Consider the following 10,753-nt stretch of genomic DNA (forward strand, 5'->3'; position numbering starts at 1 on the left):
CTTTGTGACTGTGCAAACAGAAAATCCATGAAAAAACCAGCAAAAATATTCCTGAAAAAAGCACCGTACACCAACGCTGTGTGCAACAAATCCCAGTGGGATGCAAGTCAAACAACAACAACAACCACAAGACAACTTAGATTAAGGCCATCAGTCTAACTCCGTACTACAACAAACATGTCCAAACCAAAAAACGTTTTCGAAATCACCGAAATAAAGCCATAATCTTCTTTGGTTCTTTCGGTAAAGTCACGTAGAATGAGAATAAAATAATAAATTGATAAAATAAAATAATAATATTCTCACGACGTTTCGGCCACAACACAAGCGGCCTTCATCAGGTGAAGGGACGAGACTGTCCAGACATTGTGTTATATTATTGTGTTATTTATTTGATCAATTTATTATTTTATTCTCATTCTACGTGACTTTACCGAAAGAACCAAAGAAGGTGAATCATTGCAGTCACGAAAGCTTTAAATCGAAATTTAAAGCCATAATTGCAACGTAACAGTGATCACAGGGACTGTGACTGCGCGTGACATCATGCAACGCATTTCACGCGCAGTCATGGGTTGCATGACGTCGCGCGCAGACATGCGTTGCATGATGTCATGCGCAGACATGCGTTGCATGACGTCGCGCGTAAGCGTGGGTTACATGACGTCACGTGCGAGCGTGGGTTACATGATGTCACGCGCGAGCACGGGTTACATGATGTCACGCGCGAGCGTGGTTTATAACGGACGTCACCAGTCGTGAGGGCGCCAGGAGTTGACGAGCAGCTGGGAGCACACGGCGCTGGGTGAGGCGCGAGCGAGTGACTGGGTGAGCAGTGACTGGGTGAGGAGCGAGCGAGTGACTAGGTGAGCAGTGACTGGGTGAGGAGCGAGCGAGTGACTGGGTGAGAAGTGACTGGGCGAGGAGCGAGCGAGTGACTGGGTGAGCAGTGACTGGGTGAGGAGCGAGCGAGTGACTGGGTGAGCAGTGACTGGGTGAGCAGTGACTGGGTGAGGAGCGACTGGGTGAGGAGCGAGTGACTGGGTGAGGAGCGAGCGAGTGACTGGGTGAGCAGTGACTGGGTGAGGAGCGAGCGAGTGACTAGGTGAGCAGTGACTGGGTGAGGAGCGAGCGAGTGACTGGGTGAGAAGTGACTGGGCGAGGAGCGAGCGAGTGACTGGGTGAGCAGTGACTGGGTGAGGAGCGAGCGAGTGACTGGGTGAGCAGTGACTGGGTGAGGAGCGACTGGGTGAGGAGCGAGTGACTGGGTGAGGAGCGAGCGAGTGACTGGGTGAGCAGTGACTGGGTGAGGAGCGAGCGAGTGACTAGGTGAGCAGTGACTGGGTGAGGAGCGAGCGAGTGACTGGGTGAGAAGTGACTGGGCGAGGAGCGAGCGAGTGACTGGGTGAGCAGTGACTGGGTGAGGAGCGAGCGAGTGACTGGGTGAGCAGTGACTGGGTGAGGAGCGACTGGGTGAGGAGCGAGTGACTGGGTGAGGAGCGACTGGGTGAGGAGCGAGTGACTGGGTGAGGAGCGAGCGAGTGACTGGGTGAGCAGTGACTGGGTGAGGAGCGAGCGAGTGACTAGGTGAGCAGTGACTGGGTGAGGAGCGAGCGAGTGACTGGGTGAGAAGTGACTGGGCGAGGAGCGAGCGAGTGACTGGGTGAGCAGTGACTGGGTGAGGAGCGAGCGAGTGACTGGGTGAGCAGTGACTGGGTGAGGAGCGACTGGGTGAGGAGCGAGTGACTGGGTGAGGAGCGAGCGAGTGACTGGGTGAGCAGTGACTGGGCGAGGAGCGACTGGGTGAGGAGCGAGCGAGTGACTGGGTGAGCAGTGACTGGGTGAGGAGCGACTGGGTGAGGAGCGAGTGACTGGGTGAGGAGCGAGCGAGTGACTGGGTGAGGAGTGACTGGGTGAGGAGTGAGGAGCGAGCGAGTGACTGGGTGAGGAGTGACTGGGTATGGGTGGTGGTGCTGGCCACACCAACCCTGTCAAGCACCACTGGTCCCAACAGTAGTCTGTTCATGGACAATACAGGGCTTTTTGTTGGGTGATGTAAATGTTGTGGATTTACTCTCCAAGACACCCGTGTGCTGTACTAGTGACGAATTGGCACGTTCTGTTTACGTGACAAACCTTACTAGTTGTCTGTGTCGGGTGGTGGTGGGTTTAACGACACATACCTACGCGATCTAACCCAGAAAAACCTGGATTATGGAGTATGTTCATGGATAATGTTGGGGAGCGGGTATCTGTGAGCGTTTCCTCAAAGCGCACCTACCCTGGCACAAGCGCCGTGGTGACGTCGGCGCCACTAAGTGGCGAACGGCGGCGGCTGTTGTTGTGCGCGTGTTTGTGATTGCGTTACGCCGTGTGTGTCCATGTGTGTCTGCGGGTTGCGTATCATGTGTCCATGTGTACACGCGCGCGTGTGGTTTTAATTGGCACAGTGGGATCTATCCCATGACCTGCACCTAGCCTGGCACGCTCGTCAACCCATAACGCCTGGGTCTCTGTCCCGTAATTTCCTCGTCCCAGCGGTGAGAGAGCCTTCCGCACTTCGCGCGAAGGTCTCAAAGTGCACCTAGCCTGGCACAAGCGCCGTGGTGACGTCGGCGCCGTTGTGTTTGCCAGACGTGTGCCTGTGCAGTGTGTGTCGTGTGTTAGTGTACACGGGTGGGTTGATGGTGTGGCGAGCTGCGTGTGCCCAAATGGGTCTCCGACGCCGTGAGCGAGAAGTGGGAACAGAAACTGATGGGGCTGGCGATCGCCCACGTGTAGTTCCGGACTCGCCACGCCACCCGCAAAGCGACCGACCTCGTCACTGATCGGAAAGCTGAGCCTGGTTAGTGTTTGGATGGGCAATCGGCACGCATTAGGGTTGTTGTTGTTGTAGCAGTAATGCTATACGACTAAATTCACAACAACGAAATGAGTTAGCACAGTAGAGGAGCACAGTCAGTCAACCCATGACACTTGGGTCTGTTGTGTGACCTGCCAGCGAGCCTTCTTCTGCACTTCGTATGGCCTCAGGGTGCACCTCGCCTGGCACCAGCGCAGTGGTGACGTCACCGCCACTCGTGGTTAGCGGCGAGGGTTGTTATGACGACATTGGACAGCAGAGGGCTGTGCAGCAAAGCCCATTGTTGTACAGTACTTGTTTGCTTCCAATCTTTACCAAACCCGCACTGACCAGCGCGGTGAAGTATGGTCACAATAACCCCCCACGAACCCGGAAGGTTCCAGGAGGCCCTCGGTTAGTAGTGGATTGACAAAAGCTCAGCAGTGTACGTGTCCATGCGCAGCAGTGCGTGGTGTGTCTCGTTGTGTAATTTTATATTAATCAGTTGTGATTGTCGCCAGGAGGCAGTGAATGCTATGCGGATGTTGTTGCATTGCATATTATAGCTGACAGAGAAACAGTCCTAAACATTCCTGGGGTTCAGTGTTTATGCTGGAGGCTTCGCCAGATCGTCACCTTTAGGATTCTGAGAATGCAACGTTAATGCCGGAGGTTGATTGGAGATGAAGCATCGTGTCTAGAACGTCAGTAACGCATCAGGTGCGATGTAATGGTCACTGCACTGATCTTGTTTTGTAAAAAGTGAACGCTTGTGGAGGCGGCGTGCTGAGAAAAACAAAAAAGACAAAGATCCCCCATATAGCCTGAACAGACTTTTGGGGAAAGTGTTGTAAGCAAGCACCTATGAAGGCCGGCACGGCACACGAGCGAGTGGGTGGCCAACACCATGCCCGGTCGCCTTTTTCTCTCCAATGTTGACGTTACACACCACACCAGGTATTCATTTGAGGCTGAGCTGACCTAGGGGAGGCCCAGGACCGGTTAAGATAATCGTTACTGGTGTAGGCCGTGAGCGGGAATCGAACTCTGATCGCCGGGTTCTTAGCACAAAGCACTATCCACTACACTACCGTGCCTCAGTGCTGAGCAAGGTCACCTGGTCACACGCAGTCACCCAATAGTCGCCCCTGCTCTATGTCCACACTGTTGTAAGTCCACCCTGCCATGTTACCCCTGTTGTCTCTTCTGCTAACAGTCGCCCTGACTGTCAGTGCCATTGTTTGAGCCACACAGTTGTTTCCACTGCAAGGACGTCCAGTTGAGTTGGAGCGTGCATTTCAGCGCGATGGCAAGGGGCCGGGCGAGCGGATAGCGCGAGCTTCGTAAGCGCGCGAGCTAGCGGCATGGCGGAGAGCGGGGCCGGCGGCGGGGCTGCCACGCAGGTGCCGCTGCGGCGCCTGGAGCCGGCGCTCAACAAGTTCACCCGAGTGGCCATCCCCACCGACCTGGAGCGCCTGGCGCGACACCAGGTCAACATCGAGAAGGTGGGGGAGCAGCTCACACCCCAGCACCATCGCACCCCAGCACCATCGCATCCCAGCACCATCGCATCCCAGCACCATCGCATCCCAGCACCATCACACTCAACCGAGGAGATTCAGTCGCTCAATTAAACACCCGCTCAACCGCTATGTTAGTCACGTAGTGACTGCATGAACTCGGGCTCAAGATAGCCACCACATTCATCCCCAATAACTTAACCGCCCAGCCACTCACTCAATATCCACTCAATTACCACAGAGACCCACTCAACCAAAAAGGATAAACCTCTCGATTACCCTCCCAACCATTACATTTTCCATTCAGTCATTGCAGACTTAACCACCACACTCAAAAACAAAGCCTCGACTCAACTACTACTCCCAGCCACTGCACTCAGCCACGTGACTCAACCGCAAAGACTCAACCACTACTCGGCCACCGCACTCAGCCACCAAACGGAGACACATCACACCTGCCGCTTAATGGCATGCCATGCTACAAACCCGGCGACCCGAGTTCGATTCCCGCTCGCAGCCAACACCAGCGACGATTACTTGATCTGATCCTGGGCCTCCCCTAATCGCCTCAGCCTCAATGAGTATTTGGTACGGTGTGTAAATATCGCCACTGGGAAGACAAAGGTTGTGGTGCTGGCTACCCAGCCCTTCATGTACTGTGCCGGCCTTCATGGGTGCTCGCGAACAGCACTTTCCATAAAAGTATGTTAAGGCTGTATGGGGGAGCTTTGTTTTTAGTCTGTCTGTGTGTGTGTTTTTTTTAAAGTACAACAGCCAGCAGGACTGGAAACTGCTCCATCAGGAGCAGATCAACGCGAGCCGCACCGTGCAGGTGAGCGCACGGGACGTTAACCTCATGCCTTCACCCAGCGCAGGCGCAACGAGGAAACTACAAACCACACAACCTCCCTCATGCATGCAATCACACACTCACGCACGCACATATGCGTGGACGGCGCTAGCCACCAGAAAAACCCGACGTGCTGGCGTGTGGAGAAAGCAGTTGTACAGCAGCTCCTCCACCTTGAGAGATTATCAGTGCAGCATATCTGTTGTCCTACATGACAACCATGTACCCATTTCACTGGGCGTATATTGGACAAAATCCGTTTTGCACTCACGATACAAGCGTTGAATATTTCTTAACATGTAATGTTTACGATTTGTAAAGTGTACGAATGTTACCTCGAAGATAATTTCTGTGGCTATGGGTCACGTGCCTACTGCGCTCGACCGGAGACCTGGAAAACGTCCAGTGAGAGATGAATCTCTGGTAGGGCCCATGCACGACAAGCTAGGGCTCGAAACCTGTTTGAGGGTGGCAGTGGGGTCATTGACGAGAGCACGGTTCGTCACTCCTGTCGACGAGGCCCATACTGGTATTGACCTTGCTGTGGCTGTGCCGTGTGCAGCAGCTGCAGTTTAACGTGCGGGAGATGGAAAAGCTTCGTTTGCTGCTTCGCACAGCCGACGGCGCTGCCTTCGAGCACATTGTGCAGCCGGCACGCGACCTTGCTTCCTCTGCCATCGCCGCCTTCCTGCGCCACCCTGCCACGAGCTGCCCCCCCGCGTTCTCGTTGCCGCCCTGCGACGTGCGCGGGCGCGACGAGGGACGGGAAGGAGCGGCGTCCAGAATGACGCGCTCCGCCAGCGACTTCTCCGGTCAGCCTGCGCGTTAGCACGTGGGGGTCATTTGACCAGCCTTCGCCGCACCGGTCAGTGCGGGTTGGCGAAGGCGGGGAGCGTAGACTTCGTAGTGCAGTAAAGTACAACAGTTGGAATTTCTGGCACTGCCTTCTGCTGACTCGTAGCCCCGTAGCAGTCTAAAATGCCACTCGGTCACTTTGTTACTGACATTGGGTAGAGGCTGTAGGTAGCTTATTATCAGCATTGTATGTTCCCGGTTCTCTCGTGTCTGAATGAGCCCTTGATTGGCTTTGTGGTCGACAGACTGACTCAAAGTAAAACCACATTTTTATAATGTAGACAATTATGAAGATGATGACGAATTTTGCCAATTCCTTCCTTCCTTGACCGACGCGCTCTCTAAATAACACAGCGTCACACAGGGTGTTTGCGAGTTTCATTCACACCGCGTCCGTCCATCCATGGTGTCGACAGAGCTGCTGGTGCGCGACGACGCCGCATCGGGGCCCACGGAGGGGGCAGGGGAGCAAGCGGGGCCACCCTCGACACCCCCTTCATCGCCGCAGCTGCAGGATCAGCTGCTCGCGCTGCACGAGATCCCACAGGAGGAGGATGCGTCCGAGTCGTGGGAGCACCTGTGCGAGGTTGCCCCAGAGTCCCCTCGCTTGTCGCCATCGCTCTGGCGCGAATAATGACAGCGGCCTCCACTGAGCAGTTTCTGTAACGTGGCCTTCATTGTCCACGTTACAGAAAATGTGCACTAACGGACCCTTTGTCAATCCGCTGCTGGATACTCCCAATGCCGCGTGCGGTTTGGGGATTATTTGACCATACTTCACCACAGTGTTGGTTGGTGAAGATGGGGAACATAGATGTGGGAACACAGGAGTGCATTACAACACTGCTCTCTGCCACCAACAACGTAGCCAAGAATGATTTTGTGATCGGCCTTCACAACAAAGCACTGCGGTAAATCTCTGTTGAATTTACGTCACATCCAAGAGTTATTGTCTCTCTTCCTCTCCCCAGGAATTAACGGAGCTGAACTCCCTGGTCACTGACTTCTCGTACATGGTGCATGTACGTGCAGAACGCCACCTTCTCACTCTTAGCGCTGTGCCACTCGAGTGGGACTTTGTGTGTGTGTGTGCCACTTCGTGCCACTGCACCTCACCTAGCACTACCACCATACACCACTTAGCACCACCACCATACACCACCCCGCACCACCTTGCGCCACCTCTTACCACTGTAATTATTTCCGCTCGAGTGTCATCTCGCACTCTGCACGTGTGAGATGAATTCGCGTCATCTCGTCATGAGAACAGATCATGATCCTGCAGACCCATACGCCATTGGAAATGTTTGCGGCTCCTTTCGAGGTTAAGTGCATGAGTGGTTTTGTCGCCGAGGCCGATTTAGAAGCATTGCTTTGCATGTGCTCCTCAGAGCCAGCAAGAAGCCATCGACTCCATCGAGGACAAGTTGGAGATGGCCTCTGACAACGTACGGCAAGGAACGAAGCAGATCGGCAAGGTGCGTTCCGACCACTCGCTCATCGCTCGTCCACCTGTTCATCCACCCACCGACTCTTCCACTCACCATGCCACTCGCTCACTCGCTCACCCATTCAGTTGTTGCCTCGCTCACCCAGTTAACTGCTCGCTCGCCCAGTATTCACCCGCTCACTCACTCAACCACATATACACTCACACGTCCAATCGCTCTCAAATCACCCATTCTCCAATTCACTCACCCATTCACACACCCATTCACTATCAACTCCCCTCTCATATGCCACAGGCAGCCAAGTCTGGGACGGTGATGCTGCCGGTGGCGGGGGCGGTGCTGGGCGGCATCCTGGGCGGGCCCGTGGGGATGCTCGTCGGCTTCAAGGTGGCGGGGGTGGCGGCGGCGCTGGGCGGGGGGCTGCTGGGTTTCACGGGCGCCCGCGCGTTCCAACGGCATCGGCGGGCACGCATCGACACCCAGCTCCAGCAGCTATCGAGCAGCTGCCCCGAGCTGAGCCAATTGCAGCAGTAGGGACCCCGCCAGTACCTGCCGGTTCGCATCTGGTGTCTCGTGTGCCTACTCGCCCGATTACTCGCTCACCCACTGGTTCATCTGCTCGCTCGCTCACTCGCCTACCAGCTCACCCACTCTTCCACTCATCTACCAGCTCACCCACCTACCTACTCATGCACCTACCAGCTTGTCTGATCAACCCCTCACTCGCCTACCGCATCACCCGCTCGTTCGTTTACCGCTCATCTCCGTCGGCTGCTGCTCCATGGTGGCCCCATTGTCCCGTGCACTGCAACACCCGTGGGCACCTCCTGCAGAGACTAGTGCCCATATCGAACGCGCTCGACATGCGTGGTGATGAGGGAGTTTTCCACTCAAGTGGTGACGACCTCGCAGGCCCCTCGCCTGGGGTGCTTGTGGACGCAATTGTTTGACAGCGACAAAAATAACGTGAAGACTTGTTCCGCCGCATCGTTGTAGGTTTTAAGTGGAAAAATCAAACAATCTTTACGCATTAATCAAATCTATATTCGCGTGTTCAGAAGCTCAAGCAATCTGTGTGCGTTCTTCATCGCTGAGCCACTCAGTGCGGGGTTCAAGGTTCAACACGACACGGTAGGTTTTGTGGGAGTTGACCAAAGCCTGCCCAGACTCGCACACCCACCATGCCCACGTGCGTCTGTAATGAACACATCTGGGAGTACATACAGTCCTCCGCATGTGTTATCGGCATTGTTGGTTGATTTGTTTGATGGAGCAGCCCTCCTTTACGCTGGGTGCGTCTCAGAGCGCTTTATACACAATAAGTAATTTACATTTAAAACTTTTAAAAGGGCACCCCCAGTGGGGCACAAGGCCATTCAGCACTTTGCATTCGGCCATTAGTCTGCTAGTAGGGGAACAATGATTTCTGCTGTGTAATCCCAATTGAGTAGTTTGCAGGTAATTTTTTTTATTTTGGCCGTGACGCCGGCACATGAGGGCCTACTAATTTTGAATGACGTCAGGGAATCTTTGATGTCGCCTGTGAAGCAGACGGTGCAAATTGTACAATGAATACACCTGCATTGTGAATCGTGGTGGCCTGCCACATCGAACCGCAAACCTTTGCAACGAGCGGCGAAGGCGCTGCTGAGGTGCCGCGTCTGCGCCGTGATGTGGCCCGGCACGAGGGTTGTCTCTGCTAGGGGTCACTGGGTCGCGGTCATGTTACAGGGAGACCTGGAAACCAAGTCGCCAAGGGAATATTTTGTCTTATCTGTAGTTGTTGAAACTTCGTTTCTGGTGCAATTCACGTTTTGAGTTTTTGTCGACAACAAGCTCCCTACCCATAGCAATGACGGCAGAGGGCCTCTAAGAATCTGCTTCCCAGTAGGTGGCGACGTGGTAACGAGCGAGCGGTTTCGGCCACGTGGTCACAGTGGCAGCGGCGGCGACTCTCGCTCTGCCACCCCAGCGTGGTGTGACGCGTTCATGTTTTGTGCACGAGCCTGGGGTGTGGATCGTGACCACCGCAGGGTTGTGTTCGTATGCACATTTGTTTGGTTTGTTTTTAATATTACTGGTGCAAGTGCCCAGGCGGAGTGGAGGTGTGCGTTTATGGTCACCAGACCGTAGCGTAGTGCCGACTTCAGGGCAAGATTTGCCAAAGCACAAGACCTGAGCTTAATTTTGAGCCGAGTCTTTCCGGTTCAGTGACCGAGGAATGATTCCCGCACCTGGCACACCACGCATCCATCACTGTAGACCGCTCGCTCTGGCTACTCGTCACATGCCACCTAGCGCAGCCTACCACGCAATATTTCTGCACCCGATGCACCACATGCAGTATACGTTTCACTATGGCTGTAGCTGCTCGTCATGTACTTCCTCCAGCCGACTGGCGGCTCAGAAGATTGTTGAATGAGAAACGAAGCTTCGTGTAATAGGGGCAAGGTGAGGCTCGCACGCGCGTGGGCGCCCTCTCTTCACAGCCACGAGAGGGCGCCCATTCGTGCCCACTGGGGTGGTTCGCCCCCTGCCATTAGCTGTATGAAGCACCACGCTATATTTACGTTTGCTTATTAACAGCAGTGGGGATGAAGTCTACAACATCAGATGTTGGTTCTGACCGTACCGCTCTGGATGCTTCCGAGCTCGTCCGACGGTTGAGAACACACGGGGGGTTGATCCTGGTGGGTGTGGATGGGAGACTTGGGAATGGCACGCGATGTCGGCTTGAGCCGAGGTGACCAGACGGAGTACAGTACACATGTTTGGATCTGCAGAGCTTTGAGTGTTGCTTGCATGCGTGGGTTGGTTGCCTCCCATACGAAGCCAAACACAAGATGAAATTGGAGCCTCATGGAAATGAGTCTTAAGACTCAAGTTTTCCTTTGGAAATAAAGGGAAGTTTTTTTTTTAAATTATCGTTCATATCGAGTGGCAATGTTAGCTTGGGGCCTGAGCATCCTTAGCGCTGCACTCTTTCGTATGCAAACCTTTTAGCTTCCATGCAAGGTATTGCTGCCAATCGCCTTCAGTGACGAAGAGACGTGTTTGCTAGGAGGGTGCAATAGAAGTTGGCAAGTGAGAATGTTGTGGCGGTTTTGTAAATGTACCCAGTGATTCTGTAAATAATGATCTTGTAACGCCACTGTGCCAGCCACTTCTACATTTAGAATAAAAACTCATTAAACGTCACAAAGGTAGGAATCGAGTTCCTGTCCGATCTCAATAC

General features: G+C 54.2%; 1 protein-coding gene across 8 annotated transcripts; it reads left to right on the top strand.

Moving 5' to 3' along the window:
- The first annotated feature begins 697 nt into the window (after positions 1-697).
- LOC116950427 (syntaxin-17-like) lies at positions 698-10,433 on the top strand. Of its 8 annotated transcripts, none has more exons than XM_032968151.2 (8): positions 698-805; positions 4,145-4,347; positions 5,129-5,194; positions 5,775-6,024; positions 6,484-6,653; positions 7,039-7,089; positions 7,459-7,545; positions 7,813-10,433. In XM_032968151.2, the coding sequence occupies exons 2-8, from the start codon at positions 4,207-4,209 to the stop codon at positions 8,050-8,052; spliced, it is 1,005 nt and encodes a 334-aa protein (XP_032824042.1). In that variant the 5' UTR covers positions 698-805; positions 4,145-4,206; the 3' UTR covers positions 8,053-10,433. The 8 variants fall into 8 exon arrangements, with proteins under 8 accessions (XP_032824042.1, XP_032824045.1, XP_032824046.1 ...); XM_032968154.2 differs by having other exon boundaries at positions 734-828; XM_032968155.2 differs by having other exon boundaries at positions 740-805; positions 4,059-4,347.
- The last annotated feature ends 320 nt before the right edge of the window (positions 10,434-10,753 follow it).

This window comes from Petromyzon marinus, chromosome 39 (assembly GCF_048934315.1).
Source record: "Petromyzon marinus isolate PM22_M1 ecotype Great Lakes invasive population chromosome 39, UKy_Petmar_22M1.pri1.0, whole genome shotgun sequence".
Classification (NCBI taxonomy): Eukaryota; Metazoa; Chordata; class Hyperoartia; order Petromyzontiformes; family Petromyzontidae; genus Petromyzon; species Petromyzon marinus.